Source organism: Pan troglodytes, chromosome 21 (genome assembly GCF_028858775.2).
Source record: "Pan troglodytes isolate AG18354 chromosome 21, NHGRI_mPanTro3-v2.0_pri, whole genome shotgun sequence".
Taxonomy (NCBI): domain Eukaryota; kingdom Metazoa; phylum Chordata; class Mammalia; order Primates; family Hominidae; genus Pan; species Pan troglodytes.
The window spans coordinates 56,855,606-56,874,239 of NC_072419.2; the positions used below are offsets into that span (position 1 = coordinate 56,855,606).

The 18,634-nt window shown below is 48.9% G+C and overlaps 2 protein-coding genes across 3 annotated transcripts in view; one reads left to right on the forward strand and one right to left on the reverse strand.

The window, feature by feature from the left end:
• The window catches only part of PTPN1 (protein tyrosine phosphatase non-receptor type 1), a 74,983-nt gene extending 56,355 nt beyond the window's left edge, over positions 1 to 18,628 (forward strand). For both annotated transcript variants that reach the window (XM_525354.9, XM_016938131.4), the window contains 7 exons: positions 2,281 to 2,379; positions 8,377 to 8,514; positions 12,283 to 12,492; positions 13,027 to 13,188; positions 13,562 to 13,785; positions 15,129 to 15,324; positions 16,559 to 18,628. In XM_525354.9, the coding sequence (XP_525354.2) occupies positions 2,281 to 2,379; positions 8,377 to 8,514; positions 12,283 to 12,492; positions 13,027 to 13,188; positions 13,562 to 13,785; positions 15,129 to 15,324; positions 16,559 to 16,582 (1,053 nt within the window). In that variant the 3' untranslated portion in view covers positions 16,583 to 18,628. The remainder of the gene's footprint in view (positions 1 to 2,280; positions 2,380 to 8,376; positions 8,515 to 12,282; positions 12,493 to 13,026; positions 13,189 to 13,561; positions 13,786 to 15,128; positions 15,325 to 16,558) is intronic.
• On the reverse strand, positions 1,779 to 10,557 carry LOC134809186 (uncharacterized). The gene is made up of 2 exons (XM_063803107.1): positions 8,770 to 10,557; positions 1,779 to 3,979 (listed from the first exon to the last, which is right to left on the reverse strand). The coding sequence occupies exons 1-2, from the start codon at positions 9,109 to 9,111 to the stop codon at positions 3,674 to 3,676; spliced, it is 648 nt and encodes a 215-aa protein (XP_063659177.1). The 5' UTR covers positions 9,112 to 10,557; the 3' UTR covers positions 1,779 to 3,673.
• Positions 18,629 to 18,634: the final 6 nt, after the last annotated feature.

The following is an 18,634-nucleotide window of genomic DNA, read 5'->3' on the forward strand; positions in this document are numbered from 1 at the left end:
CTTGGTGCATGGATACAGGGCAGGCCTTTACCAGGCCCTGAGCCCCTGGTCCTCCCAGCACCTCTGGGGTACTTAGGGGAGGCTGATGGGGGAGGGGGTTGATAAGGCGGGAGATGTCTGGGGATGAGGTTGAGGCAAAAGTGACTTCTTGAGGACTTTGCTTTTTGGAGAAGTCAAATTTCCTACTTCTTGATTTCAGCCCTTCAACTCTGGTATGGAGTCAGGAAGCCCTTTAAATACCTGTTGTCGGGTGTATCATGTCAAGTGTTGCATTAGCAAATGACCATGTATCCTTGTGCTACTGTCCTAGGATCCTAGCACTTCCTTGGGACATGAGACGCTCTGTCTGGTTTGTGAGGTGGCACTGGGGATGTTGAGAAACTGTTTACACAGTTTCCCTTTGCCCTGGGGATTTACTAAAGGAGTCGAGGCAGCCTGACCCCAAAGCATCACCCCTGGACACTATGACTGAAACATTTCCCCAGTGCCCAAACCAAGAACACCCTTCCCATTTTTTTTTTCAATGGTGTTCATTATGTAATAATACAAGTCTCTCTTCTCATTTTTTAAAAGTCAGAAGTACAGAAGAGCAGAGAATAATGTCCAAGGGGCCCTCCTTCACCTCCCCCGTGCAGTGTCAGCTAAGTGTGGTGCGTGTCCTTGCAGATCTTAGGGGATTGTGATCCTTCAGACCATTCTAAACTGGGGTGGTGCTGGGAGTTAGGGAAGGCATGAAGGGAGTAGTGGAGAGCTGCAGTGACTGGGGTCTTCATGCCAGGGTGGAGAATGCAAGGCCCAGGTGGCCAGCCATGTGCCACGGGATTTCTGGCTGCCAAGAGCTGTTTATCTGTTCACTGGGGAGGGAAGAGTTAAATGTGGTCTGCTTTTCTCCGAGTCCCTTCAGCACAGGGAGTGCTGACTTGTCTTGTTCAGGTAGTAAGTTCAAGATGAGCTCAGGAAAGAAAGTGAGAGGACACTGAGGGCTAGTGGTTGAGCCAAGTGTGATGGGACTTAAAGGGAGAAGATTTAAAGAATAAGGAGCTAATGGGCCGGGGACGGTGGCTTACACCTGTAATCCCAGCACTTTGGGAGGCTGAAGCAGGTGGATCACTTGGGTCAGGAGTTCGAGGCCAGCCTGGCCAACATGGTGAAACCCCGTCTCTACTAAAAATACAGAAATTAGCTGGGTGTGGTGGTGTGCACCTGTAATCCCAGCTACTTGGGAGGCTGAGACAGGAGAATCGCTTGAGCCCAGGAGGCAGAGGTTGTAGTAAGCCAGGATTGCGCCACTGTACTCCAGCCTGGGTGATGGAGCGAGACTCTGTCTCAAAAAAAATAAAAAAAAATAAAGAGGTTAGGTGAAAATAGATGAGAATGGAAATCATGAGAAGAAGTGATGCTGGCCAAGGACATGACAGGTTCTGATGTGGAGGTGATAGGCAATGTCTCTTCCAGCCACTGCTAATAATTGAGACAAACTCAAGGCATTCATACCCTGTGTCCAGTAAACATCTGTGCCCATTGCCAGGTAAGCTGGATTGAAATGGGCCAGCTGCTCAGCAGACACCCTCATGCCCCAGTGACTCTGTTCCCCTTGGGCCACCTCATTGACCATTTATGTTTCTACATCTCCTAAGTTTGTTGGGCCAAGGATGGAGGCTGTCTGCCGTCAGGGTCCTCATTGCTGATGGTAGGAATAGTTGCTGATGTTTCATTGGATGTTGCTGTATTCTAGGGACTGTGCTAAGTACTTTATATAAATGAACATACTTCATTTTCACAGTTTTATGAATAGGAACTATTATTAGTCAAGTAAGCGATGGGGAAACTGGGGCAGGGAGCGATGAAGTGACTTGCCCAAGGTCACAAGATGATGTGATTGGAACCAAGAGAAGTGTTGTGGTTGGCCACGCCCCCACACTGCCTCTCATCTGCACCAAGGAGTTTTGTTCCATAGCCCAAGGGCCTTGGGGACGAATCTCAGTGGAGGCCCTTAGCGGGCCTGCCTGAGCCAGAAAGCAGAATCGGCATTTTTCTGTCCTTGGTTGGCCCAGCCCTGAACTGAGATGCGGAAATCGCCTTTCGCTGCCTGGTAGAAAATGGAGCTGCAGTTACTGACCACCAGGCAGAGAGAGGTGGGTCCCTGTCCCAGCCTCAGCCACCACTCTGCCTAAGCTGTGGGGACTGAGGGCGCTGTCGTTAGCTGACTGCAGAAGGTGAGCACACGCTGTAGCATGTTATGTTTCAGATGTCACATGTTGTGTTACTGTGTCTTTGCAGGGCCCTTTGCCTAACACATGCGGTCACTTTTGGGAGATGGTGTGGGAGCAGAAAAGCAGGGGTGTCGTCATGCTCAACAGAGTGATGGAGAAAGGTTCGGTAAGTCTCGGCTTCATTTGCTGTGTATGTGATCATGCATACCACTCCATATAGTTACCATTTTCGTCCAGATTTTTAAATTATTTTTCTTGCCTTTGTATTTCCTTTACGTAGTATTTTTATTAAAAAAAATTAAAACAGCAGCATATAAATGCATGTTGGTTGTCAATCAGTTAATGAAGTGAATAAAAGGGAGGAGGCGGAAGAACTGCACGGACCTCTTCGGCCCCGCCTTCTCCTGTGTGGTGCGTGTGGCGCTCCGCCCACCTGTGCTGCCTGTGCGGCTCTCATCACAGTGTGGAGTTGTGTGTGGAGTTATGGAGACCTGCTCTTATCTTGAAAAGCAAGTTCTTAGTGCATCTTCATGGTGTCTGATTTTTTGGCTGGTGAGAGTGTGGCTACCTCTGCGGAGCTGTGGGAGCGGCTGACTAGATGAGATTTGCCTCCATTCAGTACCTAGACTCTTGCCCTGCCACACCTCTTTGGAGTGAGCATTGACTTCAGGATGCGTGTCATTCTAAGTTCCTGCAACTTTTCAAACACCCCTCGGGCTAGCGTGTGGCTGCACGGTGTCCGTTTGTGCAGGCCACCACTCCTCTTGCATCTGGGTCTAGCCACCTCTCCTTCTTGACTCACCATAGTTCATTTTGTACCATGCTTTCAGAATGAGCTTTCTCAAATCCAAGTCTCACCACGGTTCTTCCCAGCTGAAAACCCTTGTGCGGTTCCCTTTGCCTCACAGGATAATACATGGTGTGGCTTACGGAACCCTGCAGGTCTGGCCCTAGGCCCCTGGACACAGACCTCTCACCACTCTTGGAACTTTAGCCAGGACAAACTTTTCTGTTTTTAGTTTCTTACCATGTTCTCTGGGCCGAGGAGTCCCAGTGCCCACGTTCATCCCACTTGCAGGCACCCCTGGACGGCTGCCCCCAGCTCCCCAACTGCCTGCATTCTCCCCTGCCCTCCTCACTCTGTTGGAATAGCTGAGAATAGCCGATTTCTGGGCAGCCGGTCTCCTGTGTAGACTGTCTGTGTAGACTGTCCTGTGTAGACTGTCCATGTAAACTGTCCTGTGTAGATTGTCTGTATAGACTGTCCTGTGTAGATTGTCTGTGTAGACTGTCCTGTGTAGATTGTCTGTGTAGACTGTCTCTGTAGACCATCGTGTATAGACTGTCCTGTGTAGACTGTCTCTGTAGACCGTCGTGTATAGACTGTCCTGTGAAGACTGTCTCTGTAGACCGTCCTGTGTAGATTGTCTGTGTAGACCATCCTGTGTAGACCATCCCATTTAGACCATCTGCCTGTGCAGGCGCAGGCCAGCGTTCAGCAGGGCCACAGGCTCCTCGGCCTCCCTGCCCTCGCTGTTCCCCAACACTGCCAGCCCTGCTGCGGGGTCCCGGAGGAGATGGGCTGAGGATCGTGGAGACCAGCAGGAGCGTGTGGCCCAGGAGCAGGGAACTGGGTGTCCTTGGGCCTTGCCAGGTCCAGGCTCAGCTAGGACACGGCTCTCACAGCTGTCCTGGTTGCCTCCAGCCACAGAAGAAGGTGAGGGCTCCAGAGAGGCCACCTTTCCAAAAAAAGCACAGTCATGGCCCTAGAATGTAAAAAATCCAAGTGTTAAGAAGGAACACATCAAAGGAAACTTCAGCAGTGAAAACTTGAAGCATTAACCACAAAGCCTCTGCCTCCACCACACACAAAGAAACGGCTTTAGTTACTCGCAGAAAGTCTTCCTCTTAGGATAGCGCATGTTTAAAATCATAGGGGTTTGGTTTGTTTTGTTTTGGGGTTGGGGTTTTTTGGGGGTTTTTTACCCTTGCCTACTTTTTTTAAAAAATGAAAGTGTTTATTTGCCCAACAATAACAGATAGGGAGCTTGCCTAAGTGTTCTGTTGATGATATAATGTATCTTGTCTTAGAAAAAAACTTTTTCAGTGAAAGGTGGTTTTTAAATTTTTTCTTCCCTCCTTAGTAGCTTGATTAGTAAAATGTGAAGTTACAAATGTGAAGCAAACCCCCACCCTTCACCACTAGTCAGCAATTTTGAGTAAAGAAACAAAGCATCAGGTTCTCACAGCACACACTCTCTTCGAGGGAAGGGGAAGCCTGGTGGCCTGTGGAAGCCTTCAGCATAGCTCCATCTGCAGGCTTCTGACCCTCAGCACTACTGACACTTGGGCTGGATCATTGTCTGCTAGGGATCCGGGCAGGGAGTGGCTGTGCTGGGCGCTGTAGGAAGTTTAGCAGCATCTCTGGCCTCTATCCACCAGATGCCAGTAGCACCCCCTCCCCAGATGTGGCAGTCAGATGTGTTTCTGTCTAGACTCCAGACTTTGTCCAACGTCCCCTGGTAGGCCAAATTGCCCCCGGTTGAGAACCACCGCTCTAGATGGTATTGAGGGTTGGGAATTTTAAATCAAGACATTTATTCAGAAATTACCAGATATAGTAGCATTTGCTTCTTATTTATTTCTTTGTTGCTAAGTGTTTGGTAAAACCTCTTTGCTGTGAGCACAAGGTTTGCTTTAGCAATTGTTGTCACATTACAGCAAGGAGTGGTGTCCAGCGCTGTAGTTATGTGTTTGAGCAGTGTCCAGTGCTGTAGTTATGTGTTCCAGCCTCACCAGGCCCTGTGCTTCATTGTCTCCCACTCAAGACTGACCACAAATGGCCCACAGATCCACTGTGACAACCTTTCCCTTTGGGTTACTGTGGTGGCATCGAGAACATGGCTGGTTGGCTTTGCTGTAGTTTACTGTGATAACTGTGCCAGCAGTCCCTGTTTTCCTTTGTTAAGTATCCCATTCCACTGGAGGATTACTTGGGCATGCAGATTGGCATGAAAAGCAATGTATGGTTTGAGATTGTTAAAGTTTCTTTGGGATCAACATTTTCAATTCTGTATCAGCATTATCCCTCCCAGAGGGCTGGCTGGGAGAAATCATGAGAAGTTACAGTATCTTATTTGCTCAGCTCATCTAATTATAAATGATCCACACAGCTTGTGGTAAAACCAGCTTTTGGGGAGTTTTCATTTAATGCATACTTGTCTTCTGATTTCCTTCCTTCACCAAATAGTGTAGGATGCTCCCTCTTACTTTTGGCAAACATGCCTGGTATCTTTTGGGACCCTGGGCTTCCTGGAAACCAGTTATGCAGAAGATGATTGTGTGTGTTAGACTGGGGTCATCCAGATGGCTAGAGTTCTCACTGGTTCTGTTTAAGGATTGACTTTAGACACCTCAGTGTAGGCTGCACCATGGTGTAAGGGTTGGGATTGTTGTTTAGAAGGGGGAAGTAAGCAAGGTGAGTTTAATTGGCCATTGCAGAATCTCACCCATATCTCCCTCCTGAAATCCTCACTAAAGCTGCCGTTTGCTTTCAGGTGCTTTCATGCACAAGACACTGCATTTTGTATCACAGGGTCCGTATAATTCATTTTTCTCTCGTACTTAGTTCTCTGTGTTAAGAATTACTTACTTAGTTCTCTGTGTTAATAATTTTTGGCGAAACCAAATTACCCGTCACAGGGTTACTGTAGATGTCTTTCATAGGTTTTCTAAACACCACTTGCCCACTTGTTTGGGAAGGCCCCAAGGACTTTTTAACATCTGCCTTCATGGTGGAAACAGCAACTACGAGAGATGCTAGCATGTTGGCACCGCCATGTTCCTCTGGTGCCAGCCCAAGATAGGACTCAATTTGAGGCCTGGTGAAGTACTATGTTCTAATAAAAATCCATCTACTTTTCATGGCCGTATATATCAATGTAATAGGGTAACTGGAAATGTGATCTTGTGCCTTTTAAAAATTTTGTGTGTTTAAAACAAAAATTTCTATTGGAAATGACAGAGCATAGCTTGTTGCTGTAGACACCCGAGAGTCCTTAAAAATAAATATTGGGTGATTGACACTTAGTTGTATGACAGAATTCCTCACTTGTACAGTTCCAAAGTCTTAGTCTTTACCCAGATTACAGAGGGTTATTAAGCATTAGGTTTGGTTTTGAAAGTGAGTGCTTGCTGTCTGGAGGTGAGCTTTAAGACTCGTCTGCCCTGCTTATGAGATGAGGAACGGTGGCCTCTTCCTCCTGCATTTCTGTTCTTCGCTTCCTTCTCTGTCTGCTCACTCTGTGGAATGCCCACCCCAGCACGGGTGGGGTGGAACCTGTCAGATCAGTCTCTTGTTTCTGGGGTCTTGAGGCATTATAAGATCTGGTTGTTAGAAGTGTGGGATTAATTCATCTTTTCACATTCTTCTAAGTTCCTGCTTTTAGCTGCCACACCCACTTTGGCTAAGTGGGGGTCTTGCCATGTAATTAGCGCCTCCATGCCAAGTGGCAGAATTGCTTCAATGGTGACAGATTGTCCCCATTCAAGAGTTCACTTTTGGCAACTCATCATTGATCCAGGAAGGTGACATGGATGAAACTGGCTAAGACTTCAGACAGGCTTGTGTCCAGACTCTTGAGAAAGCTCCGTTGGCTTCTGGTCTGGCACTGTGAAGTTTGCTGTGATGCTGGCACCACAACCTGGTGTTTCCTAATTTGTTTCTCCCACATTTTGCTTTGGTTTTGTCTTTTGGGCAGCTTCCAGCTCCAGTAGAGCAGGACCAATAGGCATTTGTGGTTCTATATTCACCCTCCTCACGTGCTTCCTGGCTCCTCATTGCCCCCAGATGATGCCACAGGTCCCTGGGCCTGCTGCCAGTCGTCTGTGATCTGGGCCTCTGCTGGCCCCTTCTCCAGCTGCTCTTTTCAGCCTCTTATTTGCAGTCACTGCCTGGGAAATCCTAGTCATCCTTCAAAACCTGCCTCTTGCACAGAGCTTTCTCTGATCTCTCTTTTCTGTAACCTTGGCTGACCTGAAACATTTCCCTCTTCTGAATTCCTGCTGCATGTCCGTAGGACAGCAGCCCTCCCCCATAGTCCACCTTGTCACTGCTGGGCACAGCAGTGTCTTCTGACAGACAGCTGGCCCTGAAGTGGTTCCCTTCACCCACACCATCCTTTGCCCCAGAGGAGGTATTGAGTGGGTCAGTGCACGTGAACTGCCAGTGTCATTTGCCAAAGAGCTGTTGACACACGCTGACATTTCTTTTGCTGCAAATCATAAGGGCTTTGAGCTTCCCTCTGTCCAGGCACATGGTCAGGCTGACCGACCTGGTAGCTCTGCCCCTGCTGACCTGCCATTTTTATCCACAACAGTTATCCATGAGCAGAAACATTTGTGTAACTGAGGCAGAAAACTTAGTTCAAGTAAAATGTCACTAAATTCGAGTCAGTTTTTGTCTTAGACCCTAAATGAAACCAAATTTTCATAAATTTGCTTGTTTTAAAGAAAAATTTAATGAGCTACATTTAAACTGAGAACATCAGATAGTGTCTGAGATTATCAAAATAGAACATCAAAAGTATTTTTCTGAATGAACTGAACCAAACCAGAATGAAAGGGCAAGCCCTGGGGAGCCCGTCTCCAAGCCTTCTCTGAAAGGGAGTCTGTATTTGGTGACAACTGCTCAGCCTCTCCAAAGGGCCTCACCTGCTGTCTCTCCCAGTTTTATTTTTAATTGCCTGTGAGTTTTCTGTGCAGGGTAAGGCACCTACATTCTATGCCAGCAGCCTGATCAGGTCCTGGGTAATGTTTGAAATGGCTACACAGAGGAGTTTCGAAGCCTTTTGTTCAATCTGGCTTCACCTCGTAGACGGTGAGAAAGCGTCAGAGCCCTGCAGGATCCCGTTGCCATGTTTGGCTGGGGAGCTGATGGGTTTGGAAGTCTGAGCCCTGTCTGCACAACCTGCCCCAGTCAGCAGCTTCGTGCCCCCACCCCCATCTCCCCATGAGGCAGGCATCTGTGCTGACCATGGCTTCCATGTTCAGAAACCCCCAGGCCTTTGAGTTATCATGAAGCTTGTGGGATGTGCTCCAAGCCTCCTGCCATAGAAAAACTGCCATATTGCTCACAATAATTCACTGTTATTTGTTCCCCCAGTTAAAATGCGCACAATACTGGCCACAAAAAGAAGAAAAAGAGATGATCTTTGAAGACACAAATTTGAAATTAACATTGATCTCTGAAGATATCAAGTCATATTATACAGTGCGACAGCTAGAATTGGAAAACCTTACAGTGAGTATAGCACACACTTCAGCACTTCAGGCGGCTACTGGTTCACATGCCTCTTCCTTTATCCCTTGGGTGATATTACCTAATGTCAGTGTTCCTGGCTTTTGTATACCCTGAGCAAGATGTGGTTTGGGCACTGTGGTGAGCGGAGCTTACTTGTGTACCTACCAAGTGCCCAGGGAGGGTGGAGGCCACAGTGCTCTCTCTGACCTTTAACAACAGTTAACACCAGTTCTTAGGGAAAGGAGAGTTTCTTACCCAAAAGACTGGTTCCTGCTTGTGCAGCTGCAGAGGGACTGGAGCGGCAGCCTGCAAGTCCCAGTGAAGCATGCTGCCTTCTTTGTGGTCCTCAGTCTTTGAGTCTGAAGAGAGGGAAGAAGGGGTATAGGGGCTCACTCCAGTTTCATAGCTAGTGAAAGTTTTCTGGGCCAGGTCTTGGGTTTTTTTGTTGTGGGAAGAGTTTATAACACCAGCTACTTGCTTGGTAAAAGTTGGTCTTGGAACATGGCAAGGCATTGTGGCAAGCAGCACTGCCGCTGAACGCGCTGCTCCTGGGGCTTCGGAATAATTCCCCTGGATCCGTAACTTGGGGGTGTTCATGTCATTCTGGGGAACAGTGGAGGGAGTGCGCGGCAGCACCTGGGGGCACCAGTGAAGAGTGGCCAGCCACCAACCTCTAGAACCTAACTGGGGTCGAATCCTGGCCCCACCTTACCAGCTCGTCACAGTGTCTCCGTTTCCTCTTCTGTCAAACTCAGGTTTTGCGAGGGTTCTGGGAGGTCCTATACGGGAAGGGTTAGCAGTTACCATGGGTGTGTAGCACGGGCTTTATCTGAAGGGAAGGTGGAGCCGTAGGGAGACCATGTGGAGTGGGGCTCCAGGGCTGTGTGGGTGGGGAGGGATCTGCTTCTGGGTTACCCATGCCTCCCCTTCTCAAGTACTACTTCTTAATCATCATGGCTCCTGCCATTCATTTCATAGTTGATGTAAGCCAGGTGCGGTGGCTCACGTCTTTAATCCCAGCACTTGGGGAGGCTGAGGCCAGGAGGATCACTCGAGGCCAGGAGTTCAAGACCAGCTTGGGCAACATAGTGAGACCCCCGTCTCTACAAAAAAACAAAAACAATTAGTCAGACATCGTGGTGCTCCCCTATAGTCCAGCTACTCAGGAGGCTGAGGCAGGAGGATTGCTTGTGCCCAGGAGTTCAAGGCTGCAGTGAGCTATGCTTGCACCACTGCACTCTAGCCTGGGTGACAGAGCAAGACCCTGTCTCAAAAATAAATAAATAAATAAAATAGTAGAAGTAAGATCTAGAATGTAGCACAGGTTACCAGGACGTAGGCAAGGGGTTCGGGCTGCCTGGCTCTTGAGGATGGTAGCAGTGCAGCTGATGCGAGTGCTTTCTGCCCTCTGGTGGTGACCGCGCCGGAGTCACCAGCCCTGCCATAGCCCTGATGGGGCAGAGGGTTCTGAGTACGGTGGCTGGAGGTGCTTTCTGGAAGATTCTCAGGAGTAACATGGGCAGTGTGTTGGAATGTGCTAGAGGATTTATGCAGTAGCCTTTTAAAAGAATGCTTTTTAGCATTTGCAAGCCTGACATTAAGAGTGACTTCTGGGAAACTATTTGCTTGTTGAGGGAAACTGAATTTCAACAGAGCAGAAGAGCTGTGCGCTTTTTGCTTGGCAGAGTGAATACAGCCAGCTCCGAGGTTTTGATGTTAGGATCTGTTTGCTCCAACAGACTTTGTTTTTAAAAGGCTTTTCTCAGCCATAGCTGTCTGTTCTAGCACAAGGCTGGAATGAGTTCCTTGTGAAAGAGGTGAGCAGGTGTGAGGGAGGGTGTCAGTGGGCGGTAACCCACACCTTCAAGGATTAAAGGAAAACTTGCGTTTGGCATGCTTGCTTCTTATTCAATTTTAAAATACATTTTAACGGCCGGGCACGGTGGCTAACACCTGTAATCCCAGCACTTTGAGGGGCTGAGGTGGGTGGTTCACGAGGCCAGGGGTTCAAGACCAGCCTGGCCAAGATGGTGAAACCCCGTCTCTACTAAAAATACAAAAAAAAAAAAAAAAAATTAGCCGGGCGTGGTGGCGGGCACCTGTAATCCCAGCTACTCGGGAGGCTGAGGCAGAGAATTGCTTGAACCCAGGAGGCGGAGGTTGCATTGAGTCGAGATCATGCCACTGCATTCCAGCCTGGGCGACAGAGCAAGACTCTGTCTCAAAATAATAATAATAATTTTTTAAAAATACATTTTAAGTCCTTTTCTTCCCCACCTGCCCCCACCCTCCAAATAGAAGAGGTATTTCTTCTTCTTTAATGTCGTTAAGGTTATATGGATACCATTTTCTAGAGAGGAAAGAATGATGGAATTGCCTAGTGTGAGTCTAGCAATTATCCTAACATACACAAATTTCTCCTTGTTCTGTGCCAAGATACTGTATTTAATATTTAATGAACATTAAATATTACTTACTAGTGTATTTAATGGCTGAGGCAGGGTTAAATATGTATTATTTTCATCCCAGCAGAGTTGGGGGAGGTCCTAGTAACTATGCCATGAGCTCTGTGAGGGTGAGGTGGTGTCTTTGCCCCCGCCTCCCTGGCACGGTAACTGGCACATGGTTGGCATAGTGTGGACATTCGTCAAGTGAAGGAAGGCATCATGAGCAGATCTCTGGCCTGAATCCTTCTGCCATCAGCTGCTCGCCAGGTGGCCCTGGCACTGGGCCACAGGGAAACCCTCCAGGCTGGTATGGTTCCTGTCTGTGGCTGTCTTCCCGGGCCCATGTTAGGAGACTTTCACTTCCAGAGCCCTTTCCCTCTCAGGGCCTTGCTTACCAAGTGACTGGTTCCCATTTACTAGGAGCTCTTAGGTCATTGAAGATGTTGCGTACTCCCCCCAGCGAGGGCTGCCTTTTGATCACAGCCGCCAGAAGCCTCAAGGAAGGAGCAGAGCTGGAAACAGACGCCAGGCCATTACTTCTGTTCCTCTGGGGCAGACCCAGCCATGGAAGAGACATTCTGGGACAAGGGCTGGGGTCCACCTTTCAACCGTGTCTGCAGCAGGCTCTCAGCACGGACTCTCTGCCTCCAAACGTCCACCTCCTCGTTGGAAAATGGATGGGAGTGCCTGCCTGGAGCAGCTGGTGGGAGAGCGCAGCGCCAGCATGCAGGACACACTCGGTTCATGAGCTGATGCTGTTCGCATTGACCGCCTCTTCAGCTGGGTGTTGAGCCACACCTTGGAGTCACCAGTCTTTGGAGACCAAGTCTGCTACTTTTTTCTGTAAAGTGACAATCCTCTGAAACCTCCAGATCATCTTGAAGCCCCGTCTGAAAGTTGCCCAGAGCCAGTGCCTCACCTGCTGTTCCTTGTTCACTTTTTCACGGGAGGCCTTGCAGGGCTTTATGACAAGATTTTGTGGGTGGCTGCCCAGCATCATTGTGACTCGTGAGACAGAGAGAAACCAGTTGTAACCATGTAGACAGTGGAAGTGATAGGGAGAAAAGAGGTGAGGGGACTCTTCAATCCGAAGGGAAATGAAGTCTAAGCAGGCACACCCTGCAGGTTCAGTGTCAAGCCCAGGGCCTGGCCCCAGGGTGTGGTATTTGTTGACTGGGTGTGTGGACCCTGGGAGAAAGTCTGAGAATTAATGTTCCTCTTAGAGGTAGATGAGTGGAAGGTGACTCTGTGTGTACTTGGAATTAGTGATTTCTGTACAGATGATGCTTTTAGAATCATCATGAGTATTTTTCTCTTTCAGACCCAAGAAACTCGAGAGATCTTACATTTCCACTATACCACATGGCCTGACTTTGGAGTCCCTGAATCACCAGCCTCATTCTTGAACTTTCTTTTCAAAGTCCGAGAGTCAGGGTCACTCAGCCCGGAGCACGGGCCCGTTGTGGTGCACTGCAGTGCAGGCATCGGCAGGTCTGGAACCTTCTGTCTGGCTGATACCTGCCTCTTGCTGGTAAGGAGGCCCTCGCGGGTGCCCTGGGGAGTTCCTCTACCTGCTCTGCTGTGATGTTTTTTCCTAAGTAGAAACTGAAGCACTCCTCTTCCAAAATACAGAGACTCACTGTGTTAGTCTGTTTTTGCGTTACTAATAAAGGCGTACCTGAGACTCGGTAATTTGTAAAGAAAAGAGGTTTAACTGGCTCCCGGTTCTGCAGGCTGTACAAGCATGGCACCAGCATCTGCTCGGCTCCTGGGGAGGCCTCAGGGAGCTTCCAGTCATGGTGGAAGGTGAAGGGGAGCAGGAGCAAGAGATGGGGTCCCAGACTCTTAACCAGATCTCTTGTGAATGCATTGCCTCAGGGAGGGCACCAAGCCTTTCATGAGGGACCTGTCCCCCTGACCCAGACACCTCCCACCCAGCCCCACCTCCAACACTAGGGATCACATTTCAGCATGAGATTGGGAGGGGACAGACATCTAACGGTGTTATTAACGTTGCCCTTGAGAATTGGACCTGGCTGACTTATATATCCTCTCTGGCTTTCAGATGGACAAGAGGAAAGACCCTTCTTCCGTTGATATCAAGAAAGTGCTGTTAGAAATGAGGAAGTTTCGGATGGGGCTGATCCAGACAGCCGACCAGCTGCGCTTCTCCTACCTGGCTGTGATCGAAGGTGCCAAATTCATCATGGGGGACTCTTCCGTGCAGGTCAGCATTGCCTTTGTTTGAATCCAGGTGTGACCATTTTAACTTTTTTGTCTTTGAAGGAGGCTGTCAGTTGTAAAAGTTCAAACACCGTCTGGTGTCAGGGGAAATAGCTACCCTTCATGTTTAAAATAGCTAGAAAGTTGTCAAAATGTTCACCATGTCGCACTTTGTGCCTTTGAAGTGCTCACATAGAGAGCATTGATAGGAAGACGAGACTTTATTTTCAAAAGATTTCATCTTCCAAGTACATGGCTGCAGCCCTGAGAGGCCGAGAGCCCCTCGCCAAGCCGTCATCTCTGCTCATGCAAAGGGATTTCCTGACAAACCAGCCGAAGTGAACACTAATAGGACTTCCTCTTGCTGCTCTTTCAAGGATCAGTGGAAGGAGCTTTCCCACGAGGACCTGGAGCCCCCACCCGAGCACATCCCCCCACCTCCCCGGCCACCCAAACGAATCCTGGAGCCACACAATGGGAAATGCAGGGAGTTCTTCCCAAATCACCAGTGGGTGAAGGAAGAGACCCAGGAGGATAAAGACTGCCCCATCAAGGAAGAAAAAGGAAGCCCCTTAAATGCCGCACCCTACGGCATCGAAAGGTAATATGATTGGGTCCCAGCTTGTTGGGGTGAGGGGAAATGACTTTCTGTTCTAGAAACACACGCTGGTACTGAAACCCTGTGGACGCAGCCTCCTGTTGGCAAGCAGCGCTTCCGCATCCTTGGGGAACAGGGCGCGTGGACCACAGCCACTCCACTCCTGGCTGCTGGAGGTCCGGTATTGGGCATAGGGTGGCCGCAGGACATGAGCCACTTCTGTGGGCTTCTAGTGCCACCTTGTGGTGCTTGTTGGAATGAGGGGCTCGGAGCCACCGAGTAGGGTTTTCCTGCCCCCACCCCCCCGACGACAGCGCCCTCCCCCAGGTTTCCGGACAGTCTTGAAATGTGATGTCCAGGCTTGAGTGCCCTCAGTCCCCACAGTGGTCCTTTGGGGAATGTAACCTTTTTTATGTGGTCTTGATTAAATCCCATTTTACTTCCTTGCAGGTTAACAACCATTATTGAGTACCTATTGATATGTGTGGTGTACTGAGTTAACTAGAACATGTCCCCTGGTCTGTGTTCTAGACCATCTTGCTGGGAAAAAGGCAGACCCAAAGCATATTTTGGTGGGGGCCCATGGACAGTGATGTGATAGAGGTGTCCGCTGAGGTGGTCAGGGAAGGCTGCTTGCAGTAGGTGGCCGTGCACGGAAAGTTGCAGAATGAGCAGGTGTTAGTTCCAGCTGGAGATGACTGCCGGCTGTGCCCTTGGTACCTGCTTTCTGGAGGGAAGTTTTAAGACGTGTGCATACTTGACCCAGCAGTTGTATACATGGAGAAATTTACTTTGCAGCAACTCTCAAAACAAGTGTGTAAAGATGTGTATAGGTAGTTGTGTTTGTTGTGGCATTGTTTGTAGTAGTGAAAAATTAGAGACAGGCCAATGATACAACCAGGGACCTGATCAATTATGTTCTCTCCCGGTGTTGGGATATTCTGTAGCTCTCAAAGAAAGAGATCTGGGTGTACTGATGTGGCCAGACATTGCAATTGCAGTACATGAGAAGGCAAATCATACAACAGTGTGTACACCAGTGAGTCCTCCAGCCAGATAAATCCTCACAGTGACCAGTCGCCCAGGCACCTTGTGAACCCTACCCTGGGTGTGGGTGCTATCTGAAGTACCTGGGGGAGGGGGTGACAAGTGGACTTCAGGCTGATGTGGGCCCTGGCCTGGCCCTCCCTCCAAGCAGAGGGGGCTGGCTCGCTGGAAGGTTAACATCATCCAACTCTGTCTACACGTGGCTTGTTTTTTCCTAGAATTCCTGCCACAATAGCAGCATCCTTGCCATTCATTTTCTCCAAAGTGAGTAACCCATCTCTGCCCCTCTGATTCCTCAGCATGAGTCAAGACACTGAAGTTAGAAGTCGGGTCGTGGGGGGAAGTCTTCGAGGTGCCCAGGCTGCCTCCCCAGCCAAAGGGGAGCCGTCACTGCCCGAGAAGGACGAGGACCATGCACTGAGTTACTGGAAGCCCTTCCTGGTCAACATGTGCGTGGCTACGGTCCTCACGGCCGGCGCTTACCTCTGCTACAGGGTATGTTTCCACTGACAGACGCGCTGGCGAGATGCTCGTGTGCAGAGAGCACTGGCCGCTAGCCCGATGGTAGGATTCAGTTCTGTGGTGCATCTGAGCCAGTCTCAGAAGAAACAGATCAAAGGTTTTTAAAGTCTGGAACTGTGGAAGGGCTAACAAGAGAATTAAGGATCGATGCACTGGGGTTTTAAGGAGCCCTCTGGTCCCAAGAATATAAGAGTCTAATCTCAGGGCCTTAACCTATTCAGGAGTAAGTAGAGAAAATGCCAAATACGTCTGTTTCTCTCTCTCTCTTTTTTTTTTTATTCCTTTGTTTTTGGAAAAAAATAGAATTACAACACATTGTTGTTTTTAACCTTTATAAAAAGCAGCTTTTTGTTATTTCTGGAACAAAAAAAAACCAAGTAGGCACTTATGAAACTTTCTCATACCCTTAGGTGATGTAATCAGCCATATAATTTATATTTGATTTCCCAGGGAAGGAATCCCAAACTTTTACGAATGTAAACTCCCTTGGAGAAGAGGGTTAGGACGCTGTTGCGCTCAAGCCCCCCTCAGCTGTGTGCACACTGAGCCAGGACAGGGTCTTTGAGCTTTCCCGCTATAAGAAGAACAGCAACAAAAGGCCGTCTAGAAAAACAGAACCTGCCTCTGCTTCTGCTCAGGGTGTCCCTGCTGGGTTTCCATTGTCCTTTCTCCATTGCTCCCTCCTGTGACAGCCATCTTGCTCATGTACCAGCCCTCATCACCCCATCCCCATAAATGGGTGTCCTCGAGGCCTCTGCCTGGGGGTCAGAGGTCACCACAGGGTGGCCATTGGCATGTCAACCCGCTGTTAATTCAGAGGAGTGGGCTCCACCTCATTGGGAGAAGTGCCATTTCAGCAGAAATTCACACGTTAGACGTGTGTTGCTGTTAAGTAAGGGGAAGAGAGAGGACTAGCCTCAGAGCTCTGGCCATGGAAATGACCTCCTAAGACTTTTTCGTCGTTTTAAATATTTTACCTCTTTCCAGGTGGCCATCTGAGTACATCAGATGGTTTTGCAAAATGCAAACAATTTTTTCCTTGGGGATGATTTTTGGGGAGAGGGGGCTACTGTAAAAAATAAAACCAAAACCCCCTTTGCTCCCTCGGAGGTTGAAGTTGCCGGGGGGTGTGGCCGGGGTCATGCATGAGGTGACAGCTCTGCGGGTGCGGGTCTGGGCTCATCTGAACTGTTTGGTTTCATTCCAGTTCCTGTTCAACAGCAACACATAGCCTGACCCTCCTTCACTCCACCTCCACCCACTGTCCGCCTCTGCCCGCAGAGCCCACGCCCGACTAGCAGGCATGCCGCGGTAGGTAAGGGCCACCGGACCGCGTAGAGAGCCGGGCCCCGGACGGACGTTGGTTCTGCACTAAAACCCATCTTCCCTGGATGTGTGTCTCACCCCTCATCCTTTTACTTTTTGCCCCTTCCACTTTGAGTACCAAATCCACAAGCCATTTTTTGAGGAGAGTGAAAGAGAGTACCATGCTGGCGGCGCAGACGGAAGGGGCCTGCACCCGTCTCGGGGCTCGCCCCACCCAGGGCTCCCTCCTGGAGCATCCCAGGCGGGCGGCACGCCAACAGCCCCCCCTTGAATCTGCAGGGAGCAACTCTCCACTCCATATTTATTTAAACAAATTTTTCCCCAAAGGCATCCATAGTGCACTAGCATTTTCTTGAACCAATAATGTATTAAAATTTTTTGATGTCAGCCTTGCATCAAGGGCTTTATCAAAAAGTACAATAATAAATCCTCAGGTAGTACTGGGAATGGAAGACTTTGCCATGGGCCTGCTGCGTCAGACCAGTACTGGGAAGGAGGACGGTTGTAAGCAGTTGTTATTTAGTGATATTGTGGGTAACGTGAGAAGATAGAACAATGCTATAATATATAATGAACACGTGGGTATTTAATAAGAAACATGATGTGAGATTACTTTGTCCCGCTTATTCTCCTCCCTGTTATCTGCTAGATCTAGTTCTCAATCACTGCTCCCCCGTGTGTATTAGAATGCATGTAAGGTCTTCTTGTGTCCTGATGAAAAATATGTGCTTGAAATGAGAAACTTTGATCTCTGCTTACTAATGTGCCCCATGTCCAAGTCCAACCTGCCTGTGCATGACCTGATCATTACATGGCTGTGGTTCCTAAGCCTGTTGCTGAAGTCATTGTCGCTCAGCAATAGGGTGCAGTTTTCCAGGAATAGGCATTTGCCTAATTCCTGGCATGACACTCTAGTGACTTCCTGGTGAGGCCCAGCCTGTCCTGGTACAGCAGGGTCTTGCTGTAACTCAGACATTCCAAGGGTATGGGAAGCCATATTCACACCTCACACTCTGGACATGATTTAGGCAAGCAGGGACACCCCCCGCCCCCCACCTTTGGGATCAGCCTCCGCCATTCCAAGTCAACACTCTTCTTGAGCAGACCGTGATTTGGAAGAGAGGCAACTGCTGGAAACCACACTTCTTGAAACAGCCTGGGTGACGGTCCTTTAGGCAGCCTGCCGCCGTCTCCGTCCCGGTTCACCTTGCCGAGAGAGGCGCGTCTGCCCCACCCTCAAACCCTGTGGGGCCTGATGGTGCTCACGACTCTTCCTGCAAAGGGAACTGAAGACCTCCACATTAAGTGGCTTTTTAACATGAAAAACACGGCAGCTGTAGCTCCCGAGCTACTCTCTTGCCAGCATTTTCACATTTTGCCTTTCTCGTGGTAGAAGCCAGTACAGAGAAATTCTGTGGTGGGAACATTCGAGGTGTCACCCTGCAGAGCTGTGGTGAGGTGTGGATAGGGCTTAGGTGCCAGGCTGTAAGCATTCTGAGCTGGGCTTGTTGTTTTTAAGTCCTGTATATGTATGTAGTAGTTTGGGTGTGTATATATAGTAGCATTTCAAAATGGACGTACTGGTTTAACCTCCTATCCTTGGAGAGCAGCTGGCTCTCCACCTTGTTATACATTATGTTAGAGAGGTAGCGAGCTGCTCTGCTATATGCCTTAAGCCAATATTTACTCATCAGGTCATTATTTTTTACAATGGCCATGGAATAAACCATTTTTACAAAAATAAAAACAAAAAAAGCAAGGTGTTTTGGTATAATACCTTTTCAGGTGTGTGTGGATACGTGGCTGCATGACCGGGTGGGCGGGGGGGCGTGTCTCAGGGTCTTCTGTGACCTCACAGAACTGTCAGACTGTACAGTTTTCCAACTTGCCATATTCATGATGGGTTTGCATTTTAGCTGCAACAATAAAATTTTTTTCTAAAGAACATGAATTTGGG

Coding starts and splice junctions, on each gene's coding strand:
- LOC134809186 (XM_063803107.1), bottom strand. CDS start 9,111: ATGAACACCCCCAAGTTACGGATCCAGGGGAATTATTCCGAAGCCCCA. Junction 3,980..8,769: donor AGCAGGAACCAGTCTTTTGG/GTAAGAAACTCT, acceptor TTTACATTCTAG/GGCCATGACTGTGCTTTTTT.